The 26,330-nt window shown below is 42.3% G+C and overlaps 1 protein-coding gene across 1 annotated transcript; it reads left to right on the top strand.

The window, feature by feature from the left end:
* Positions 1-14,489: 14,489 nt before the first annotated feature.
* LOC147893214 (G-type lectin S-receptor-like serine/threonine-protein kinase At1g34300) lies at positions 14,490-17,615 on the top strand. The gene is made up of 2 exons (XM_087386017.1): positions 14,490-15,377; positions 15,513-17,615. The coding sequence occupies exons 1-2, from the start codon at positions 14,786-14,788 to the stop codon at positions 17,339-17,341; spliced, it is 2,421 nt and encodes an 806-aa protein (XP_087242143.1). The 5' UTR covers positions 14,490-14,785; the 3' UTR covers positions 17,342-17,615.
* The last annotated feature ends 8,715 nt before the right edge of the window (positions 17,616-26,330 follow it).

Consider the following 26,330-nt stretch of genomic DNA (forward strand, 5'->3'; position numbering starts at 1 on the left):
TCAAGGCATGGATGGGGTACTAACACGGGCCATTGATGTAGATGAAGTACCTAAGGTATTGAAGCATTATCATGATGGATTTTATGGAGGCCACTATGCCAGTGACTATACATCTAAGAAGATTTTACATGCTGGGTACTATTGGCCGACCTTGTTCAAGGATGTCACTATGCATTGGTAGGAAGGATTTGCGTCCTGGGCAACATCACCCAGGACGCAAATCCTTCCTAATTCTTGTGAACCATGCTAATTCTTTGGTAGGAAGGATTTGCGTCCTGGGCAACATCACCCAGTGATGTCCATCCATCCGTTTTAGAAGTGGGGAATAGAATTTTTTGGGCCCCTGCCCATGACTGCCCGCAAAAAGAAGTATCTTTTGGTAGCCACTCAGTGTCACTAAGTGGGCTGAAGCTATCGCCCTCCCCGTAGCAAATGGTAAGGTAGTTTCAAATTTCATATTTGAATGTATCTGCACAAGGTTTGGGACACCCATGGAAATAGTATCTGACAATGGGAGTCCATTCTTAAATGAAACAATGGAGTTACTCATGGATCACATGGGTATTGATCATCGCACTTCTAGCATCTATTATCCAGCATCCATGGGTCAAACAGAGCGGACCAATGGTCTCCTTTGTAAAACCATGGGAAAAACGGCTATAGGGAATAGGAGCGAGTGGGATCAAAAGGTCACAGAAGCTGTATGGGCTTACAACATCACTCATAAAACATCTACAGGTCACACTCCTTTTGAGTTGGTGTACGGTACTGAGGCCGTTTTACCACTAGAGATAGAGATTCCGGTTTTGAGATTGGCACAAGAATAGAGGATGACAAAAGATGAACATGTAGAGGCCCGAATGGTGCAACTTGAGAAGCTAGATGAAACTCGACGCCTTGCCCTACATCAAACAGAGATTCAAAAGAATTGACAAGAGGCCCACTTGGATGCTAAGATTCACAAGGGATGGGAAAGACACTTTGCTAAGGGGGATGTTGTCTATGCTTTGATAATGGATTGGACCACCAAATGGTTAAGAAGTTCCTTCCATTATGGACCGGTCCATACAAAGTCATCAAGGAATGTAGCAATGGGTCTGTACAAGTTCGCAAGTTGCATGAGCCATATGGCACGAAGGTGATCAGCAAGCGTTACCTCAAGCCCTTCTTTGTACGTGATGGACCCAGGCATGGAAATGCTATGCATTCCCTGCCTGGGGGGGGGAACTATTATGGATAAATTTGTCCAAGGAAAAAGGCATTAATATGTGTTTGTGTTTGTACCTGTGGCAATAGTATAATAAAATATGGAGTGCATGGGGCCCAGGGTTGAGGTGGTAGGGCATGACCATGTGCCACCCTTCCACGTAAGAGGACCCATAAGGTGTGTTGTACATAATCCATGGTAGTAATATTATAAAATGTTAAGGTGGCATGGCTCCTCCATGTGCCACCCCTCCACCTAGGCGGTCCCATGCCTGCATTTAGTGAGATATGGCCCAAAGTCCATGGGAGAAGTAATATAAAATAGGTGGAGATGGATATTATATTGGGTTATTCTCTCCATATAGGATAGGCCCATGTGGGGGAGGTATAGAAGGTCCAAGAGTGCAAGTTAAATAATGGGGAAAGTAGGATGAGGTGGCAAGATTCCTTATGCCAACCCTCCACTTGTCCTCCTAGATGTTTGAACGTATTATAAAGTTAGGAAGAGACCAAGGGATATTATAGACTTGGGATATGGGAGTTGATATATGTGGAAAAATGTGGCCAAGCGTTATCGCACACAATTGAGAGTACATAACTACCTAGTCCACATGAGAGACTCTTCCACACACACCATGCATGTGCGAAGATGCATTTATTGGGAGAGACCCTCTCTCTTGGCTATAAAAGGAGGGGGCTATTCCTTGATGGGACACACTCATTCTTGTAAAGCCACCTATACTTTGATTTCCCCCTTCCCTTCCTTTCAAATAAAGCATGGCCCTCTTCCCTTGATGTCTCCATCTTTACATTCCTCCTCCCATCATGTACATGCTCTTCTTTCCCCTGCCGCTGGGGGCTTTGCCCCCAGACCCCCACCGGGGGCCTGCGCCCCCCGGACCCCCTGCTATCGGGGGGGCTATCGCCCCCCCGAACCCCCCCTTTGTGCAGACGGGTATCTACTCTTGGCTCCTAAGCCGTCTCATAACCATCTGGTCTACTCTAAGACCCCTTCCAGTGTCTAAACTGGGGATCCCTCCCAATATCTGATACCCATCATGGCTTCTCCTCATATGGGGGCCTTACAACATTGGGTACACAGAATATTGGTGGGTTACATGAGAGGTGGACATTTGAGCTAACTCTAACAGTCGGACCCCCTATTGAGACGGGAATTGTGCCCCTCATCTTTGTATGTTCTTCAATTTCATTATGTAACTGCTCTTTCACGTTCTTGGAGCTATTTTAGCTCCAAGCTAAGGAAAATGTATCATTTACAATTTAGTAGTTTCCTTGCAACAACCACCATGTTGGTTTAAATTGGAGTTATCATAGTTCTAAAGCACCGCGCGGGTTATTGGAACCATTTTCACTACAATAAGAATAGTTTTTTCAACAATTTCTTGTGCAACGATCCCTATGGTTGCAATAAAATGTAAACAAGGGAAAAAATATGCCATTAGTTCTTCATTAGAGCCACTTAAGAAATTGCATCCGAGAGTTTTTGTAATAATAGTATTACATTGAAATTGAAACAAAATAAATTACATCCGAAGCAAACATTTAACAAAATAGATTACATACAAAGATGCTAGCACTTTGTTTTTATGATACTTCTTTAAGCACTTGTCAACACCACCATTGTGGCAAGACTAGGTGTCACTTTTTTCCCTTGTTAGCACTTTCTTACACTTTTGACTTGGTGCCTTATATGCAGGGGACAATACGAGCACCTCGTAGTGCTATCATAGGTAGGTCTTTCTTACAATTTTAACCTAGAACTCCTCATATGCAGGGGACAATACGAGCACCTCATAATTGAAATAACCCTTTTCATAGCAACTTTAGAAGTCAAGGCACTGGAAAAGGGAGTTCAACTTGGAGGTGAGCTCAATCGAGCACAACATTCGACAGCAGACAGGGAACTCAATATGGTAGTGAGCTCCAGCACACTGATGCATGCTCTCAGTCCATTAGAGCTCATCACCAAGTTGAGTTCCTTCCCCAATGCGGGAGGTTGTGTGCAATTACAAGAGGCTCAACACCAAGTTGAGCTCTCTCCCAATGCCTCACGGAACGACGACCCATTTCCCTTGGCTCCCCATCCTGCAACATGGTTGGTCATGAGGTTTTTCTTTCAAGTCTTTCAAAGAATTTCCTTCATCATAGCAACTTCTTTCTTGAGGCACTGGTGGGGTTATCAAAGAATTGCTTCTTTCAAGGCACCGCTGGCAGAGAGAACTCAACGACGACCTATTTCCCTTGGCTCCCCATCCTACAATTCCCTTTGTCATGGCTATGGCTAGTGAAGTGTTGCAAGATGGAGAGTCAAGGCAAAAAATGGATCCCATGACTTGGATAGAATTATGAAGGGGCATCGAGGTTGCAGCAGAAGATTCATCATAGGGGTACAAGGAAGCTTGGAGAGAGCGTGGAAGGGGGTAGGAGAGAAATTTTCCTAGGTGTGGTGAATTGTTTCTCTACCCTTAAGGCCTTTATATAGCTAGACTTGCCACCCTCCTGCTCTTTCCCTCTTCATTTCTTGTGTCACTTATGCGACTCTCGGTGCCTATCGCTACTAAGAGCACACAATCCACCAACTGGATTTTACTGCTACTAGCCCAGCCTAGTGTAGGTAGTCATCTACATCATTGTCTCGCCATGACATGCGATTAGATTGTTGCCATGCTAGAATTTCTTTGTCATCGGAGCCAAGATCTTGTGTCAGTTGTGTGACTCTAGGTACTTATCATTGCTAAGAGCACACAATCCACCAATTGGATTTTGCTGGTAGCCTAGCCTAGCGTAGGCAGTCATCTACATCATCATCTAGCCATGGTCATCGGAGCCAAGATCATGATAATATAATAGGAAGAGGGGGGAGGAGTGGCAGCACATACACCCAGCTTTGCTAGTAGCCCAGCCTAGCATAGGCGGTCATATACATCATCGATTAGTCATGACATGCGATTAGATGGTTGCCATGGGAGAATTTCTCGATCATGGGAGCCAAGATCATAATAATTCAATGGGATGATGGGAGAGGAGCGGTGGAAAATACACCCAGCTTTGAGATTAGCCCAGCCTAGCATAGGCGGTCATATACATCATCATCTAGCCATGACGTGCGATTAGATGGTTGCCATGGGAGAATTTCTTGGTCATCCAAAAATGCTAATCTGGGCGGCCTGTGAACTAGATGGTCCCTCATGCAAAGTCATTGCTATTACAATCAACTGAAGAAAGGAAAGATCAAAACAGGACATCAGATTCGCATTCAGTCGGTTCATCAGGCTATAATAACAACAATAGTTCTCATTCTAAACTATTGTTATTACAGCTTGATATACCGACTGAATGCTAATATAAGCTTGTGAACTCAATGGTCCCCCATGCAAAGTCATTGTTATTGCAGTCTGGATTCCGGCTCAATGCTAATTTGAGCCTGTGAATGAGATGGTCCCGCGTGCACAATCATTGTTATTACAGTCTGATTCCGACTGAATGCTAATCTAAACCTATGAATTAGTCGGTCCCTCATGCATGGTTATTGTCACTAAACCAAGCTTGGTGGCTATTTGGGATTAGTATATTGTTTGGGATTTTTATTTTTTCTTTTGTGGGATTTATTGATTGGGATTTACTGAAACAAGCGTGGTGGTTGTTTGGGATTTACTAAAAGTTATATTTTGTGGGGGTTGCAGTTAATCCTAAACCAATAAAAATGTATTTCGATGCCATTGCCTACCTCCTCTAGCTAGTGCCTACCTCCTCTAGCCTTAACTATCATACAACTAACATGTCATATTCATCAATGTAATGTGTGGGGAATCTATTGGTACACGGGTCTTCAAAGATGGCAAAGATCTCACAGGATGGCTTGATTTGATAGATTAGAATATATGAACAATTACATCTTGGATAGCTGGAGAGAAAACTAGTTGAAAGCCCTGACAAGTCTCAAGAGAAGGAACAACGGAGGAATAGAGATGGAAAGCCACAGAGACAATGACATTTTTCCTTCCGCTTTTTCCTGAGCATGATGAAGCCATTTCGCAAGGGGTCCCTCGATAACCCAAGATTGTCATAGATGAGATTGAACACTTGGAGGACGAACATAGAATTTCCAAGAGTGTCATTCACACGACGGTCATATTGCATGAGGAACTGTGGGAAGACCTTCAATTCTATAAGAATTTTTCAATATAGTGGGAAGGCCCTCTAGTACAGTCGGCTTTTCAATAAAACTTGAGTTAAGTAATAAATTGTCTTCTTTGAAAAAAAAAAGTAAATTGTCTTTATATTTATCCATACTTAGATACTATGGTGGCCTCTTTTCAAAATGTAGAAGAGTAAACTTGGTTGTATACTACCTGGATATATAACTTTAGGGGCTGACTATACATTTGGCTTTTCTATATAACTTCAGTTTCAAAGCAATAACTCGCCATTTATCCATCCTTGGATATGATTGCTTCACTCAGCTAGACCAGCCATATAGAAAGCAAGTGCATGGAAAAAGAAACAATTCAAACTTATAAATAGTGTTGAATTTATTAAAATATCTTTTCACATGCACAAATTGCACTTTTCCAAGTCCTTCCATTTTAGGGTGAATCTAGATACCAATACCAACAACTATCAATGTTTTAATACCACCATGCACTAGTCCCAATAGTTTGGATTCCAAATTTCCAATCCGTTTTGATTTTCAAGAAATCAAAAAAAAGTTATGGAGCATGCCCTCAAGTGGGTATGCATCACTTTAGAACAACATTGGAGGCCCATGAATCCATGCATAATGATCTCATTTAATTGTATCCTTGGGTTGAAGAGAAGCTCACGTAGTGTACTTTAGAATGATTGCTTGGTTGCATATATGTATAGAACAACCTTTTGATGTTTTTGAATAAATTGCTATATTCTATAGTCTTTAGGATGCATGCTTCACATGTAACATAGCACTTGTAATGCTTTAACGGTCTCGTTCCAAATCCTTATTCCATAATTTTTTGCTCTCATGTTCAATTTTGAAGTGTGTACTACAACTTGAAGACAAATTTTGTCCAATTCCATTGAGCAATGCATAAGTTATGGGTCATGCAAGATACCCATATACAGAAAAGTCCCTGAACCTCACCAAAAATGGCTACACCCAAGCAAACAATGACCCACAATAAACTATGGTATAAACTAAGCTATTACTACAGTTGTGATTCAATTCTTTTGACTGCCTAAAATATTTTTTTGTAATAAATTAAAAATACCTAAACTTTAAATTATTAAGTATAGCTCATAATGCTAGAAATGAAATAGCTCCAAAACATCTCTCTCTCTCTCTCTCTCTCTCTCATGATATTTAAAAATGATCAGATTTAAAACTTAACTTAGAAAGTAAAGACAGAGGTGCAGATCTCACTATCTCATGCTACTCTCCCTCTCTCTCTCTCTTTCTCTCTCTCTCTCTCTCTCTCTCTCTCACACACACACACACACACACACACGTTGAAGATATTAAAATATGCTTGTATATATAATGTATAAAAAATGGTGCCTCTTTCAAGAGCAGCCCCAAAAGTGAGACTTCAACAACACGAGCGAACAGCACTTCGACCAATTGAGCATGAGTGAGACTCCAACAACACTTTGACCAACTAAGCGTGTGAGACTCCAACAGCACTTCGAACAACTGAGCATGAACTAGCAGAAAGCTAAGAAAGCACAACAACAACCTTCTTTTGAGTTGTAGCAGATGGGTTTCTAATAGATGCCTTCACCATGGTTTTGGCAGTGTCATTCTTCAAGTACACCAAGTGCTTCGGCTAGATCTTAATAATTTTTGGAACGGGTTCCTCGACAGCTCAATCCCGAGCGCATGCAGCATAGGACCTTGGAGCTCCTATAGTATTCATGATGTCCGCGAACGGGGGTGAGCACTCAGCATGTTTTGGCAAGGACACAGGGCTAGCAACAAATGGAGGCAAAGAGAGCCATTAGGGGAGAATTGGGGTCTCCAAAGGGCCCCCAATTAGTGTTTCCTAATTTCAAGGGATTAGTGAGGTATTTGAGGTGTACCGATGGGAGTGCTCCTTTTTGTGGGGCAATGCCATGTTGAGGCGAAGGGGGGGCAGACCTGCAAATAGCCCCTATTGGCTACTCCTCTTACACTAGGGACCACTCAAACCATCCCCCCCCCCTTAACCCATGCTTGACCCTTCTCCCATATGCATCTCCCCCAAACAAACCTACAAGTCATTCAAGAGGCGGTGGGCCCTTCTGGGCAAATTCTTGCCCCCTCTCAACTTGTTACAAGCTTGCCCCCTCCTCTTCTCTGGTCCAGCTCCATTTCCCCTCCATTTTTCAAATGTGGGAACTTATTTGGCATCTTCTCTGCCCCCTCTTGCTTTGGTCCACTGCTTTGGTCCACTGTGTTTCTCCCTCTCCAACACCTCCTATAGTAGCTGCTCATTCTCTCTCCATTCCTAGCTACAACACCTCCTACAGTAGCAGCTGCTCATCCCCCTCTACTCTTTCTTTCTCCATTCCTAGCTACAGTACCTCCTGTAGTGGCTGCTCATCCCCCTCTGCTCTTTCTCCCTCTATTCCTAGCTACAACACCTCTTGGAGCAGCTACTCATCCCCCTCTACTCTTTCTCCCTCCATTCCTAGCTATAGCACCTCTTGGAGCTTCTCTCAACCTTCAGTTGCACCCTCTATATCTTCTCCCTCTCTCTCCCTCTATCGGAGTTGCTCTCTCCCTCCAAGTTGCACTTTCTAGTCCACTATTGTTGTTGTGACCTCTGTACAAGCATGGTGAGGAGACCATACATGTACTCTGTGTCCCACGGGAGCAAAAATCCACTAGGTGAATGGGTGCCTTGCACCTACAACTTGAATCATTGGAGATTCATGAGAGGATCTACCAAGGGTCCAGATAAGCTTCCCAAGAGCAAAAGAGGTGATCTTTTGCATGAATGGAAGGGCTGCATCATGAAGTTCAAACTTGGGAAGAAAGGATTGCTTGCAAAGGTGCAACACATCTACATGGAAAAGGACATGCGCCTTCCTCCATCAAGCAATCAATCGACAATACCATCTCATTGTAAGTCTGCATTTTGTGTAAGATTTTGAAGTGTAATGAGTCACCTTGAAATTGTATTTTGAAATAGCACTTGTGCATAGAATATGTATTTCCTTTAGACTTTGAGGAGTGGGAGCTAGTCGAGTGCTTCTTAGGTAAGTTTACTGCCATTCATGAGGATTTAGAAAGGCAAATGCATGTTGGAGAGAAGTCCTATGCTTTGAAACAGAGAAATATCTATCAGTATAATGCCAAGTACATTACTCCAAATCAGTCTATGGCCATCTTCAATGCATTGCAACACCACAACTTGAAGACATGGATTGCAGCATGGTGGACACAAGAACAATGCAATCATACAAGGAAAAGATTGCAAAGGATGTGGGCATGGCCATGAAGTTTACATTTGTCTCTAAGTGGGTAAGGTTGTCTTGGTTTATGCCTCTACACATTTTTGCTTCTTGTTTTCATAATATTCAGATGCACAGAACAAAAACCATGTGGTCATGCAAGTGCCTACATGAGAATGCCCTTGAGGAATTGCTTGGGGTGAATTGGGGAAGCAGGTCAGGTGAACAAAAGGGTGATCTATTTCAATGCCATGTATGTAAGGACAATGTGGTTGTCAAGTACCACATCTCCCGCCAAATGTTATATTTTGCTTTCCAATATAGGCATTGGAAGAAAACAGGTGGCAATTGGCTCCCCCTTGACTCTAATAATGATGATAATGTAGGGGTAAGTTTATGTATTGGTTCTCATTTAGGAGATGTTCAGAATGTGACTGTCACATCATAGTGGACTCTCAGGGACGTGCGGGAACAACTATTGGTCATGGAGGATGGTATGTCTGAGTCCTTTCACTTTACCTTAAATGGTGAAAAGGTAGGAAAGCGTGCATGGAAGCTCGTGCATAGTGCCACTTTTATTTCTTCTGCAATAGTAAAGATTTTCTAGAATGTGTGGGGTGGAACAATTGTGGATTTTGACATTTTCCAATTAATAGTGGTGCAATTAATTTTGATACTTTGAATGGTTTTTTTTCATGTCAATGTCAAGTTTTTCCCAAAAAATTTATAATTCTTATTATTTTTTATATTTAGAACATTTGGGTATATATAGGTTATAAAGTTACTTTAGTTTCAAAGTTTCACTATCATAGCCATAGTTCTCCTAGCTACCAAACTACCATGGATTCTGCTAGGTCTGCCTTCCACGATTTCATCTCCCATACTCCATTAATTGATAGAGAGGAGTTATTTCCAGTCTTTGATAAGAGCATAGATGTCCTAGGCACCTACTTGGGAGCGCGAGACAATTTTGAAGACCTCATCAAGTACATGCAAGACTACATCGCGAGTTTTGCATATAAACTTGATGAGTCTACAAAAAGATGGGTCCCAATTGATTATTTGAAGTACTTGTTCAATCAAGAACCTAGGTTCGTGAAGCATTTAGATTGCTTTCGAGCCCAGCTCACACCCCTAGGGTTTAGGGAGTTGGACACTGATGACCTCCTAGCATGTGGAGTCATCGAAAACACAGGAAATAGGTTCCTATCCTGGGAAATGACCTTTATTTTCCTTCTCCAGGAGGGACAAATGGAAGAGGAGGCCTGGACCTCAAGCCCTGACCCTGCCCCTGCCCTTTCCGATCCTCTTATTTTTGTAGATGAGCCCAACATCTACAATGAAGAGCCCATAAATGAAGAAGCTGAGGAGCGGGAAGCTGCATTGGCCATAGAAGTGCTCTAGTGACCTCTTGAACCCCATTCTACTTCTCAAATTCCATCCACCTCGGACACCACCTTTGTTGACCCCGCAACAATGATATGGTTTCTTGCTCCCCTTCTTGTCGATGGAGAACAATACCTCCTTCTCCATGACATAGGAGTTATGTTTGGTCTCCAGGAGGATGAAGCTCTTGGTATCTTGTGTGGATATGAGGTGGACACGACTATGCAAGAACTTGGGTTTTTGGGAGTGGATGATGAAATAGAAGAGGTTCTTGCTTTAACACTGGCCCAAATCAAAGATGCAGAGAAATCAATCTACTCCGACCTACCTAATGTTCCAGAAGAAGCCTCCACATCTCACTCTAGACAACAGGAGGCCTCTGGATCCATCCTCATTGACAGAGAGGAAGGGATTGAGCATGATGACTCCATAGTGGTAAGAAACTATGAGCTTTGAATTTCTTCTCTCTTGGTATACTTTTTCTTTAATGGAATCCTAATGTAATGTTGGACTGTTGCAAGAGACATTTGAGGTTGACCTATTCTCATCTCAGCAATGCCTTATTCGCAATAGCTTCGGCCGAGATCACTCACTGGCACATTACCTTGGCCAAGTAAAAGGGCACTTTGTGGTTATCCACAAAAAGTTTTCTCCACATGGCGCTGATGACCTCCTGAAGTGCAAGGCCTTGTCAAGAGTGATTGGTCATGCTAACATTAATCGCAATGCTAACAAGGTCATTTTGGTGAACCACATGGCTACCCTCAATGCCTTTGGAACCAATTTTCAAGGTATGGCATTGACGGCAGCAGCCATGTCCCTAGCTAGCAAAGACAATAGTGTTGACTCTCTATCAACTAGATTTAGAGCTAGGAGTGTACATTTGGGAATTCAAAGCCCGATGTTCTCAGTGTTTTAGAAAAGAGAGAAAGACTCTGAAGCCTTATTATATAAAAATTTTATTTTATATGAATATAGCTATACTTTTTATATAGTGTCCCATTTTGTGTTCTTTTAAAAAATTTATTTTATACTATCATTGTATTTTGTAACTTTAATTGCATTAATATTTTCATTCACTATTATGTTCAAAAGCATGCCATCAGATAAATATTTCCACTATAATGGTCATTTCTAAGCAATCCAATAAGAATCTCACCGCGCGGCAAATGTGTTCGGCATTGTGCGGGGATCCCAAAAATGGTAAAACCCGCTATGGCGCGTATGGTACACGCCATAGCGGGTTTTACCACAAGGTCAAATAGGCCCCATACGCACCATAGCGGGTTTTATCATTTTTGGGCTCCCCGTGTGATGCCGAACACATTTGTTGCGCCCCACGATGAAAAAACATCATTGGACCACTCAAATTCACACTGAACTTGCATAAACTGATGGAAAGCATCACATAACATGTATAATAACATGGGAATAGTAATAAAACATAAAAATATATTTTATTCATTGGCCTCAAAGGGCAGATATTTACAAAATGATTCAGGTTACACCAAATGAACCTAAACAACATCTAGGGCCTAAGGGAGGGATCGGAGCGGATACGCTTCGCGAGTGTAAGGTTCTTGTCCATCACCGTTACTCTTTTGGCATGGATAGCACATAAGTTCGTGTCTTCAAAAAGACATACTGTCATCTGCTCCGTTGCCTCCTAAATTGCTCCCATAGTGCCTGAAGTGAAACGCACATCACTCTTGTAATGCTGTGCTATTTCATGTACAACACGCTAGAAGGGTGCACGGGGAATAAGATTGTCCACAGTGGTTTGGAACTTGCGGATCTCCTGAAGTGCCGTCACGCCTGATTTTTTGTGCCTCTTAATCTTTGGGGGACCTTGCACTGGCCTTTGGACATGGCTCCATGGCCACTTGTCCACTTTGAATTTCTTTCGCCTCTCCTCCCTTGCAACCACCTCTTTAGATTCCTCTTCTTATGTCTAGTGGGTCCTTCCAGGTGGCTTGTCACACCTAGGGGTCTACTTTGTCCTTGGTCTCTTTTCTTTTTCACGAGGCTATGAGATAGCCGGTTGAGGCTCTTGCTCAGCTCGTACTAGAGGCTCCTCATATTTGATAATATTGAGACACAGAGGGTTGATGGTGCTCTTTCGTGTGGTATGCTTGGTTGGAGGATTGGGGCCAAGGTTCATTATATCAACAGGCCCGCCAAATACTTCCTCTTGTTGTGGCCCCTGTAATCTCTCCATCTCCTCTCTTTATCTTTCTTGCTCCCCTTGTTGGTCTAGATGCTCCACGCCAGGACCCCACGGAGGAGGGAGGGGCAGTTGATCAGGATTGACTAGACTATTTTACCCCTCTTGGGAGACCTCTCTACTTCCACGGTTAGTTGTGTGGAAGGACTGAGAGGACCCTTGATCGTGCTTGGATCCTTCATCGTGCTGGGATTCCTCATGGTGCTAAGATCCCTCAGATCCCCCATGAGAGTCAGATGGTGGGGCCTCGCGTTGCTTGGACTCCTGATGATGAGAACTACCTTCAGATCCCTGGTGATCAGTGCCCTCTTGGCCACTGGGGCTTGCAGTGTGTTCGAAGGCCATGGCGTTGTGAGGAGGACAACGGGTAGCGTCTAAATGGTGTCCAATGGGTCTAGCTGTTTGTTTAACTCATGTCATAGAAATGAGGGACCATGGTGCATGTGCATAAAGAATATGCTATAAAGAAAAACATTGTATTAGAAACATAAACTGACTCAAGTTTAAAGCACAAATTTTCAACCTAAGGAGGATTACCATGTAATGTGTAATATGTGACTCCCCCCATGCTTCTACCATCAATGATATGAATTCTCCCAATGTTGTCCTGAATCTCTCATAATAAAGCTCATTTGTTTGACCTTGTCTAAGAAACTTTAATATAAATGCATCAAGCTTTGTCCATAGTTTTGCTCTCAAAGTAGAAATTCGCGGATGTGAAGCTTGATTTGTGGTGCACTCACACAAATCTTTCCAATACTCCCAACCTAGGGTGCTTTGAGCCAATGTATGTTTTTCTTTATTAGCATTATGGTTGGACAAGGACCTCCTTTCCTTTCCTCCACCCATAGACACTTTACTAGGAAGATTTTGTGTCTTTCCTGATTGTTTCTTGTCCTCCTTAAGCTTCACATTGCCTCTGTGAAGTCCCATTAACTAGTGAGAGTAGTTCTTTAGCTTTTGCAATGCATTGTGCAGATACTTGTTGTGGCCTCAATTTCCAAGCATAAAATAGATGGAGATAGAACTCGTAACTTATAACCCTACTTAACTTCCTCATCCCCTTGAGAAAAATGCAAGGCGCCATTCATAATACAAATGCTCACCCTCTCTAGCTTGTGCTCTTTTACCAACTGAGCTTCATCCATTTTTATAACAAATACTAGCTTGCCATCTGTAGAATGAAAGAGAAATTCAGTAAGGATATAGAAATCAAAAGAAATAAAGTCGAATGTGAAGAGGGAATTTCTCTCACCTTCTTCTCTCATCCCATAGAATTTGACCATGGCTCTCTACAAATTCTCTACATCCATGTAAACATTATTGAAAGCATTCATCTCAATCGTTTGGATGCCAGTTTTCTTTTTACTCTTCCAAGTCATTGTGCCACTTACATAATGTATCCTCCAAGCTTTTCTCTAGCACATTGGTTTGTTTCTTAACGTGCAAGCCTTACAGACCACGGTGTTGGCAATGGCATTGTAGATATCTTATACTTTTCCTCCATAGCAGACTTGAAAATTTTAAAAACAGAGTTGTAAGCTTCACGACTTACACCAGCAGCATCACAAGCTCCAAGCACCTCCTTTGCTTAGACGAGGCCCTTGAAATCCTTCATTACCTCTCTAGCAACTTGTTTACGTAGCCCTTTTTGTCTAGGGTCCTTCAACACTTCCATGACATTGTTCCCATCACAAATTCCTAAAGTAGACTACAAATGAGTTTTAGTGGGAAGAATGCAACACCACAAATATTTTGGGGTAAGAAATTTCATTGAAAATTTGGGGAACTGTGCGGAAGGAGGCAATATTTCGTGGGACTGCAGATCGGCCGAGGGAAGCTGGGTAGGTAGCATTGGGGCCCGTTGGTAGCTTTTGCAGGTTGAACTTGCCAAGCAAGAAAACTGTACGTGGGAATGCAATATGTTGAATGCTCCGCTTTGCCAGGCTTTGCCGCAAATCAGCCAGGTTCGACCCACGCGGGAGCTGACACGGCATTTGATATAGACCTAAATTGTCCTAAACTCTAGCGTGTGATGCAAAGACCATGGACACTGCTATGATTCAAAAGTCTCCTTGACTCTAAAATCTAATGTCCAAATCTCGCACGATTTTCTCGGGTTGGAACTTGAAATCCCGTGCTTCTGAATCAGTGCTGATTCAGTCTCTTTCTTAACTGTGTATTGAAAATGAACTTGTTCGTGGAAACTTACACTGGACGTCGAAAATGCGGATAGGCTACAACCTCAGAACCTTTTTGACCATCAAAGAATAGGCCAATACACATTGAATGTCTGTATTTGAATACCGCGGTGCGTAGATGCACCGTAGACTCACAGTGTTCTGTGCCCATTTCTTCGTCGAGGTTATTCCTTAAGGCCCTAGCTTAAGATGTCAAAGTACTTAGCTTTATTTGACGAGGACAGACGAGAGTCTATGGTGCAATTGCGCGAAGAGCTGGACGGCATTCCAGAAAAAATTTCGACGCAAAGTTTGCAAGCTGATATGAGCCCCTTGAACGTAAGGGAGAGCTCTAGCAATGCCCTCGCCAACCACGATAGCCTTGGCAGTTTTCTGTGTTATATTGATTCGACAGTCTGGCGGTCAATCAGAAAAGCACGGGGTGAAGATACCGCTGGGGTCTAGTATCAGACCCAATCAATCCAGAAACTCGTTCTGGGCTTCTTCCAATGGGACGTTCACTCTTGGATTCTATAATATCAGCAGGAATGTTTTCAGGTTAGGTATTTGGTATACCCAAATCACGGTTCCGACGGTAGTCTGGAGTGCCGGCCCGGGGTATGCTACAGTCGGTGAAAATGCTTCTTTTCGACTGGATCAATCCGGAGAGCTTGTGCTAACAAATGATTCGGGAGCAAGCGTTGCAGTGTGGAAAACTGATAGCCGCAGCCTGAATGTAGTTTCGGCAGAACTATTGGACACAGGTAATTTCATTCTTCAAGATGTCAACGGTTCTAAGGTGTGGGAAAGCTTTAGTGTCCCCGTGGACACCCTCCTCCCTGGGCAGAATTTGAGCAAAAACATCACTTTAACCTCTTTTTATGAGGGTTTCCACGAGTTCGCAGCTGTGAGCTATTCGCTGGGCATATCCACGACCGCGGATCAGTCAGGTAAGTGATGAGTATCATTCTGGTCGCGAGGATTGGGTCAAGTGACTAATCGTTTTAAGAATTCGCGCATGTATCTACAGGACTGGTGGGTTAGTATGAAAATTAAAGCACATTTGCTACTGGTGTCCATTTCAGGTTTCTACTTATACCTTTCATGGAACGCCACAAGGTCGTACTGGACGAGTGGTACAATAAACCGCCCTTGGCGTGGAGGATTATATGCAGCAGTAGATGGTGCTGGAAAATTTTCTGTTTTCAACGAATCAGGTTTTGCCGTAAGGTCTTGGTTTAGCAATGATTATGGGCAACAGGCGCAGTTCAGACGGATCACTATGGATGCCGATGGGAACCTCCGCCTCTATAGTTGGCAAATAAATTCTGGAGGCTGGAGAGTGGGATGGCAAGCACTCGAAGATCAGTGCAGTGTCGATGGCTTTTGTGGCTCATTCGGGCTCTGCAGTTATGATGCAAAAGGGAAGGCCATCTGCAAGTGTCCTCCAGGCTTCCGGAAGCCAATTGATCCAAAGTATTGGGCAGCGCAAGGATGTAGACGAAAGATGCCGCTCAACTGCTCTGCCAATCCCCAGGTGATCGTCCTAGAAAACACAGACTTCTTTCAAGATGTTTCGGACACTATACCAGTGAACTCTAGCAGTGTGGAGGCTTGCAAGCAGTCATTCGCTGCAACGTTGGAAATGACTGCTGCAAGCTTGCCAGGCGATGGCCATGGACTGTGCAACATGAAGAGGATTCCGTTTGTTAGTGGCCGCCAATTGCCCTATGTGATGGGAACGTCTTTTATTAAGGTATGTGGGTCTGAGATATTGCTTCCTTCCGTTAGAAATTCGATTCAAGCATCTTCATTCCCGAAACAAGGTCAGCCCGCAGTCCTTAAGGCGTTGTACGCCTCCGCAACATTGAACGGGATAGCTGTCATGGCCTTAGCTTGTTGGTTCTTTCTCAAGAGAAAAAGGGCATTGTGGCGGGAAGTAGGGGGCTTAGCTGGCGGCCGCAGTTTCAACCTCATTCCCGGAGCTCCCGTGAGATATTCATTCAGAGAACTCGAGGAAGCTACGAACGAGTTCAGTGAGAAGTTGGGCGAAGGTGGCTTTGGATCTGTGTACAAAGGCGTTCTGAGGAGCGGAAGCGTGGTAGCAGTGAAGCGGCTAGAGACGGCCGGTGATGATGAACAAGGGGAGGCGGAATTCCGCACAGAGGTGGCGATAATCGGGAGCACACATCATCTGAACCTGGTACGTTTGTATGGGTACTGCGCCGAGGGAGCAAACAGGCTACTGGTGTATGAATACATGAAGAACGGATCGTTGGAAGGGCATCTATTCGGCGACGGCATGAAGGAAAAGGGCAAGGAGCTGCAGTCGAGGAATGTCTTGGGATGGAAGAGAAGATTGGAGATTGCAGTGGGGGTGGCGAGAGGGATGAGGTACCTGCACGAGGAATGCACGGAGGCCATTTTGCATGGAGATATAAAGCCTGAGAACATTCTGCTGGATGAACAAATGTGCGCTAAGGTTTCGGATTTCGGATTAGCCAAGCTCCTCATGAGAAGAAGGCAAGCACAAGGAAGCATTCATATGAACGCGGTGAGGGGAACCAGGGGTTATCTCGCACCTGAATGGGCAGCTTACCAGCATGGCCTTGGTCAGGGCATTACTTGCAAAGCCGATGTCTATAGCTTTGGAGTGCTCCTCATGGAAATTGTGAGTGGGAGTAGACTCCACCAACATCCCGGCCCACCCCTCACCATGGATAAAGACACATGGATCGATTGGGCTCTCTCCATGGGACGGTGGGACCACCTGGAAGAACTTGAGGTGGATGTTAGTGAGGTTTGCAGGGTTGTTAAGGTGGCACTTTGGTGCATGCATGAGGAAATATTACACAGGCCTACCATGGGCAGAGTTGTGCAAATGCTCCAAGGCACAATACCTGTTCTATCTTAGAGTGTATTCCTCCTCAATTGGAGAGAAATAAGCGGAGCTACTTTACGTCAATATGCGAAGCTCACATGGGTGGGCATGAGGAGACATTGCATCTATGTAAAAGCTAATAAGAACTTCCATCATTAACCTGCATGAGAAGGAGCATTGAAAGCAATACCCCTTATAATCTTAGGCTAGGATCACCCATTTTGCCAATGTTAATGAGCAGTTTTAGCTATAGCCTATAATAGTTATGAAAACTAAGTTTATTATGAATCAATTAAAACCTTTACAAAATGCATCAATTTTCCCTATGAGGGGATCAAGCAACCTCATCTTTTTCTGTCTCCCCATGTTTCCTTGCTCATCAACTTGGTAAGAATCTTTGCTTCTAGATATTGTTCCCTCAATAAGAAAATATTATCTTATTGTTATTATTGTTTAGAGTGCTAAGGACACGCATGGCAATTTCTATTTCTACCTCCCCATGTTTCCTTGTAGCTCATCAAATTGGTAAAAAACTTTGCTTCCACATATTGTTCCCTCAATAAGAATATCTTATCTTAGTGCTATTATTATTATTTACAATGCTAAGGACATAGATTACAATTTCTCCCAATGCTAAAGAGAACATTGGGTGGTGTTTTAACTACTTGAAGATGAAAAGATAGCCAACATAGATTTCTGATGAAGTTTTTAGAACTCTAGAGACAACAACAAATCACATGTACTACTATACACACCCTAAGCTTTTCTCTCTTCTCAGGGGGTCCACCTAATGTAAGCCATGTGTACAACATGCGTTAGAAAAATCTTTGAGAAACCCCTCTGTAACCCCTTTTTAGCTATTTTATATACCCCTACCATGAATTTTTAAGCCAATAATTATATCCCTTCTATAAATCTAAAATTTGAAAAGCTTGTATTTTTTTCCTCCTCTTATACATTTTAGTGTAAGTTGAAGTGGATGCTACCTAAGAGGAGTTGTGTTGTATAACCAAATGAAGCACATTAATTTTTTTGTCAATGGACATGCATGCTTTACACCCATAGTAGTACCTAAGAGAGTGTGTTTTCAACTTTGCATCTATGCAATTTCCAAAAGCTCATATATGTGCTCCTCCTTTTTCATTTTTGTTTCCCTTGCATGCTCCCAAACGTGTCACTAGGTACTACTGTTTTGCATGGAGTGGCTTGAATTAGACCATGGAAAGAATGACATGAACATAATAGAATATGGCCCAAACAAATTGTTTTAATCTTATATTGATCTAGTCAGAGTGATTATATTCAATATGATGCATGTAATAGCAATATGTTGATCTAGTGTGAGTGTTTATATTCAATATGATGCATGAAGTAGCATCATGTTTCCTATATGACACTTTTTATATGAGGAAAATGCAACATTTATTAACTCATCATAACATCATCAAAATTATTCATATTAAGTGCACACAAGTCACTAAGCTTACTATCACTCAATCATTACCTTTTTCTCAAGCTGTCTCTCTTCATTTTTCTTTAAGTTACATGCTTTTGTATTTATATATTTACATCAAATGCTTCTCATTGTTCAAAGATCTTAACTTCCAAACCATATTACGCTAATATAAAAGGCGAAATTGTAGGAAAATGAAATACTACAACTTCTTTGTGCAACTCCAATTTTAATTATTTATGCATCTGGCAATAATTTAGTCTAAAAGGCACCCTTTAGCTAAATTCAAAGTTGTGAACAACCCATGTTCCCCTTATGATATGAGGCCATATGTGAATAAAACAATGAGCTATTTTGGTAGTATAATCTTTAAGGGGAGACATAAGAAACTTACATTGTGTGCATGTGTGGATCTTTTAGGGAAGCCATACAACCTGTACATTGGATGCATAGTTATTTGGATATTGTCTATTTTCATTTAGGAGTCCTTTAGAGATTCAAGCATCCCATATTTCACCCCACATGTTTCTTCATTCAAACTTTTCCTACACTTAAAAGTGGCATTTTGTAGCTCTTCACTTGTAAGGTAACCTACCCCCTTCCTTTGACTCTTTTCCTGACTCCTCTCTTCTCAATGCAGGTGAGACTCTCTTTATACAGTCTCCTATAAAATTAGTTGTTTCACTACAAGGCACAGGCCATTTTTCGATGGAAATATCGACCTTTTTTACACTAAACATTGCTATATAGAGACATTGGTAAATGTCTCTATATAGCGACGATTAACTGAAGCTTGAAAAAAACATTAGTGGGGCTAAATAGGGCCATAGCAAGACCTGTTTTGCCCCACTAATGTTTTTTTTTTAGTAATTACAAAAGAATGTTGTTTGTTACAAAATTTCCCTTGTGAAAGGGGTGATACAAAATCGCTCAAATGAGCCGAGCATCATAAGCATATACATGCCGAAGATATACAACATTGTTTGTTTCAAAATTACCCTTTCGAAAAGGGTGATAGAAAATCTCTCAAACGAGCTGACATACAAAAGCATATACATGCCGAAGTATATACAAACTACTACTACTGCTGCTCATCCGAATTGTTGTCCTTGTCCTCGTCCTCGTCACACTGGCCTGAGTGATCCCTAGCCCTCGTGAGCTGTGCCTAATCCCTGGCCCTCGTTGAAGCCATGTAAGCCTAATCCTTCATCATCACCACTCATCTTGATTGATGGGACGTTCGAGCTTGCATTCTAAGAGGAAAAGCATATTAATGGGAAATTAGATTGGAACTTAAAGAATAAAACAATTTAAAAAGTGAGATTACAAGTAGGAGTAGACTTATATCGTGCGAGCAGCCACCTCAACCCAATCGACCGTCGCTCCCAGCGCCTCTTGCTCAATAAACCACAGCTTTGTTCTTATGTGGAACGCGCATCTCGTCTCTGCATCTGTGGGAAGGCAACCCATCGCAGTTTACTGTGGGCCCAATTTATGAGAGTTAGATAAAGTGCATGCAATATGTAATAAAACAAATAGAACAATAAATTAAATGAGAAGAAGTAGACTTACCATGGTTGCCTCGAATGCCAACTGTCCGCCTGCACCAAAGTGCAAAGTACCTATGGAGTCCAGCCATCTCCTCGCAGCCCTTCTTTGACCCTCGAACATTTCGGTATGGTCCTTGTACTGCTTCTTAAAAAACTTCCAGTCAGCTTTGTCTACCCAACTGGGTTTATCCTTCCCCTTTGCGATAGAAGTACGCAAGGTTGACCTATGATGCTTCAAGACTACACCCATGCGCTATCGCATGTAATTCGAATTGAACTCCCAATTTTGGGGATTAAGGTATTGTGTTTTCAATTCATTGATGACTGCCTACTTCTTTTGGTCATCCTAGTACCTCTGGTTAGTAGCTATACCGCTCTTGAAGTGGTGGCTCATTAATCGCCTCATGATGGCCATCAATACTGAGCCCTTTTTATTTTTTATTATCTCTCCAGTAGCTGTGATTTCATAGGACAGGTCCTCGCTTGGGTAAGGAAGACTCATGGTAGTGGCAGAGCTAGAGCGAGTGGTATTAGTGCGAGCGCTTACAGAGCGAGGAGTAGCAGTGGGAGTAGGAGAGGGCAAGGGACCTGACTCGTATTGGGTCTCTGGATCAAGTGGAGACCTGTAGAAATGTGAGTAATTGCTCACTCGCCTACATCTCCTGAGTCAGGACAACATAAGCGACCCTTCCTACTCTTCCTTTCCTTATGATGGGCACGCCCAGGTGATGACCCCTCAATCGAATGGGCTAGAGGGGACAGCTGGATAGTAGGTCCAGCTGTTGGTGTAGGAGAGGGGAAAAGAGAAGGCAAATGCATATGCTCATGCATAAGGATATGAAAATAAGAAAAGAGAGGAAAAAAGAGAGGGGAAAATAAGAGAAGGAAGAGGGAAAAAGAGAGAGAAAGCATATGCATGAGAGAAAAAGAGAGAAAGCATATGTTTATGCTTATGCATGAGCATATGAGCATATGCTCATGCATAAGCATAAGCATAAGCATAGGCATATACTTATGAAAAGAAGAGAAAAAGAGAGGAAAAAAGAGAGGGAAAAGAAGAGAAAGAAAGGGGAAAATAAGAGAAGGAAGAGGGGAAAAAAGAATGAAAGAGGGGAAAAGGAAGAGGGGAAAAGAGCATAAGCATAAGAGAAGGAAAAACACATGCATAAGAGAAAAAGAGAGAAAGCATATGCTTATGCTTATGCATGAGCATATGAGGGAAAGAGGGGGGGAAGAGGGAGGAAAAGAGGAAAAGAGGGGAAGAAGAGGGAATAAGAGAAGAGAGGGAAAGAGAGGGTTCCTATACCGATCATGGCAGCTAGAGGTTAAGGTGCTAGCTGCAAGCCAATGCAAATAACAAAAATAACAAAAGGAAAAAAGAGGAAGCACTTTCTTACTTGCAAGAAAAGCTCCGCTCAGTTTTTCGTGGACTGGCCCTACAAAAGAGAGGAAACATACCATTTTTCAGATAACTAGTTAAAGGAAGTAGTTTGGAGAAGCAACTTTTCAAAGGGATTGGATTGAGGAGACAAGCATAAGCCTACAAACAAGGAGAAAGAGGAGGAAGAGAAATACCAAAAAGAGAAGAGGTGAGTCTTCTTTTTTTCACCAAATCTCGTTTTTTGTCCTTAACCTCTAAAAATTAAGCATGAAAATTAGCACATAGGCTTAGCAATACAAGGAGAAACATGCTTCAAGACTCACAAAATGAAATCTCACAACAAGTGAACCTACATTGCTTAAAGAGACACACCTTCTTGAAAAAATTCCTTTCACAAAGGCGGAGAGGGAGAAGGGTGGAGAGGGAGCACAAGTGTTGGGAGAGGGGTTGGGTAGCAGTGTGGGGAATAGAGAGGAAGAAAGTGAGGTCATCGACTATAAGGTGGGAGGATCAATTTTTACTTTTCCCACAAAAGAGATGTGAAAGACGGCATCGCACAGGGTTTCGGGTTTTTGCCCCTGTCGCTATATAGTGACATTGGTCAGTCACTATATAGCGATGGTTATATCCTAAAAGCATCGCTATATAGCAACGGAACATGGCAAAGCGTCGCTATATAGTGATGGTTCAAGGCTTTTATTGTTAGAAGAGAGAAAAGGAGCTCATGGGTGGCTATTTTTTGGATCTTAATAGATTTCCTTGCAGCTCATGTTGTGATTTTGGAGGTGTGTAGATGGAAGGGGTGAGTGGAAGCTCGTCACATGATGCACCAATGCCCGGGAGTGCAGAGTGGCTTATGGAGAGGTTGTATTGTCATTGCACTCATTACAAGCGAGAAGTACGACATCAACATCGTATTGTCATGCGCCACTTACGGATGTATGGGGAGGAGCCCAAACCAATACCCACTGTTGGTGTTGCACGTGGTGATGGATCATCGGTAAGTCAATGCTATTTGAGTTCGTGATTAATATTGCATATGTACATGACATGAAACCTTGAGACAAGATCTTATATTTACACAAAATCTTGAGACAGGATGAGGAGGGTAGCGAGGGTGTGCATATACCTTCACACTTTGAGCAAGACTATAGTCTCTCGGATGTGCTAAATGATGACAAGGATATAGTGGACATGATGGATTCTATTTTTAGGGGCACTACATCACATGTACACGTGATGTCCGAGTCTGAGGTCAATACGCGAGAGTTGCAATCAACACAGATGTACGAGGGTGCTAGGATGTCTAAACTACGTGCTTGTCTCTCAATCTTGAATCTGTAAGTAAAGTATGGGTGGTCGGATACAAGTGTCTCGGCCTTAATGAGGTTAGCTCTCGCATTTGGATATTGTTTGTTTTGAGAATCATCATGTATGTTGGAGAATCATCATTATTCGAAGCCTATGTATGTTTGAATTGTGATAGGTTGCTCGAGAAGATGTTTCCTACACCAAATACGATGCCCGCGTCAAGAGCTGAAGTGAAGAAGATGCTAACAATGGTGGGTATGGATTATGATACCATCCATGCTTACCGTAATGATTGTATTCTCTTTTGCTGTGAGCATGGAGAGTTGGCTAGTTGTCCGGTCCGGAGTGTGGTGAATAACAATATAGAGATGACTTGCAAGCAGATACTGGTAAATGTCTTGAGACACTTTCCCATTATTGCAAGAATACAACACATGTTCTGATCCAAATCCATAGCAGAGTTGATGACTTGGCATGCATCTCATCGGTCCACTGATGACACATTGAGGATTCCCATAGATTGTGCAGCTTGGAAGCACATAGAAAATCAATGGCGAGACTTTGCGAGGGAGCCATGCAACTTACATCTTGGGCTCGTTGCCATGCGGCATGCCTTTCGGGTCACGCTCGACATATTAGTCGACATGGCCCATAGTCTTGGTGAATTACAATATCCCACCTTGGCTAACAATAAAGAAGGGACACCTCATGCTTGCACTACTTGTGCCAAGGAAGTACAAGGCCAAAAATATGGACGTGTACATAGCACCTTTGATAGAGGAGTTACGAATCTTATGGAGAGGAGGGCGGGTCTTTGATACTTCCAAAGCACCTACACATACCAATGACATTTTGGTCAGGGATATCTTGATCTGGACCATGCATGACTACCCAGGATATGGAGAGTGTACAGGTACGTGGTTGTGTCTTTACATGTATAATATAGGATTATGCTTTTATGACTCTCTTTCGCATGCATGTCTTACACTAACACATTCATGCACACATTCAAAACTTGTTACAAGTGGGTACCATGCTTATCCTGTTTGTGGACCAGTTTTGAAACCGCTTGCACGATACTCCAAACATATGAGGCAAAATGTTTATGAAGGTCATGCTCGATACCTTCCGCTAGACCATCTCATGCGTGGAGGTGAGCTTGACCCACAACACCATATTTGAAGGCAAGTGACTAGATTCAAGCTTGGAGGGTGAATGGAGAGGATCCTCCTCATGGTATGAAGAGGTTATCCATCTTTCATGAGCTTCCTTATTGGGGTCACTTACAAATAAATCATCTCTTGGATCCCATGCATATCTTCAAGAATGTGGGGGCTACTATTTGGGCACATTTGGTTGGTTTTAAAGACTTGAGAGGAGTGTGAGAAGACTTGGATGCTATAAATAGGATGTCTCATTTGTGGCCCCAAGTGCATTCTTCAGGAAAAGTTGTCCTCCCGAAAGCAACATGGATCCTCTCTGCAAGAGAGAGGAGGGAGTGGTCAAGGCGGACATTGCTTCTTTTTGAACACCCACAGGGTACATGTGTTGCTTGAAAGGAGCATTTTTAAAGAATAATAACCTTATTGGGCTCAAGTCCCATGATTGGCACAAGGTCTTATAGGTATTCTAAGCTATAGGATTAATGTACTGATAATTGTGATGCATTAGTGTAATTATTATTATGTTATATTATTAACATGACAATACTCGAGTGTTGCATTTGTATGGTGCTTATCTCTCTACACTAGCTAGGTCGCACCGCTCGGCTATAGATGCAGTTAGATAAGTAAGTCTGCATTTCGACACTTGGTCATAATACTCGACTTTTGACATTGCTATAAGGACTCCTTACTCTTATTTTGAAACTAGCTCAATACTTGATCGTACCACTCGGTTGCATGTGTTTTTCACCAATCTTAGAAGGGTAATAGGATTCAACACTTGGTCGTTTAATCAGCTTGTTGAGATATGGTGCCATGAGCACATAGATTAAAGGCTATGGTATGTGCTAAGGAAAGAATTAAAGTAGCCACCCCAAGATGTGGACTACATCATGTGGAGATGTGGATTGAGGATATCCACAAGGAGAGAGGTGGATCAGAGGATCCCACAAGTATTGACTATTCTAAAGGCTCCCTCTATATAAGAAGCCTATCATGTATTGTTGCCATACATATTGCAATAGATTGAATGTGCCTACTTCTATCTCCCTCTCATGTCTTGTTTAGTATACTTTGAGCCTCCTTAGTACTTCCAATGATCTGGTGTAGACTAGGCTTAACACAATCCGTATCTTTCTCATGGTATTAGAGCTATGGTTATAAAGCCTAGGTAGATAGATTAGTGTGTGTCAATTCATTTTATCATGCTTGTTGTATAAAGAATAAATTATGGAACGCTAGTATCCTTATAGATTAGCCCTTATGAATTGAAATCTACCCACTGAGTCAACTTCTTCTATGAAGAAAAGAAAGGAAGATTGCAATAGATTGTGCTACCAATGCGCATATGTATTTCTCCTTGTATTTATGCAAGCAAAGCATCTCTAACACACGTTAGGTAATGAAGCGTTCAAGGTTGAGTCATTTCAATGTTTTCTATGTGCATCAAACGGTTTCTCTAAGAAACATCTCCTCTATTTCATTGATGAGACGGCATCTCAAAGCTTAGCACTAGCAGTCTGCCCCATAATGTTCAATCAAAGCTTGAACTACTGCGGTGGAGTCGCAAGGCGTAAGAGTTTTCCACCCTTCTTCCTCAGCATCCTCATTAGTAGCCGACTCGAGGGACTATCGTCTCGGACATCCAAAGTTGCTATTTCTTCTAGGCCGTACCCTACATCTGTAAGGTCTTTAAAGATGTTATCAGCCCTTTTAGCTGTAGAAGAGTGTACAACTCTATTACACATTGATGGATCTGTAATGCTAGTCAAAAACAGCCAACTATATGAGCACCATAACAGACATGATGCATGATTCCTTAGCTTAGACCTGAACAGTTAGTATTATTTTATTCAGAACCAAAATTGGTACTATATGGTTGAGTAAAAAATACCATAAAATATAACATATAAAAAAGGACCATATATTTTATTGCATCGACATTGGCTATTTATGCACTAGTTAAAACCATGGCTCACCTACTACTTTTATCAACAAACACCAGTACCATTTAACAGCACCAATACCATGTAAGAACACCAATACATTTATTAGCTCACCATTAATTTTATCAGCAAAGTAACCAGCAAAGTCTGTATTACAAAGTAACCAGTACAAGTTTGTATTTAGAAAGTAACAACATCTATATTCATTAATGTACAAG

This window comes from Dipteris shenzhenensis, chromosome 15, assembly GCF_047967505.1.
Source record: "Dipteris shenzhenensis isolate YYH24624 ecotype China chromosome 15, Dip_SZ_1.0, whole genome shotgun sequence".
NCBI lineage: Eukaryota > Viridiplantae > Streptophyta > Polypodiopsida > Gleicheniales > Dipteridaceae > Dipteris > Dipteris shenzhenensis.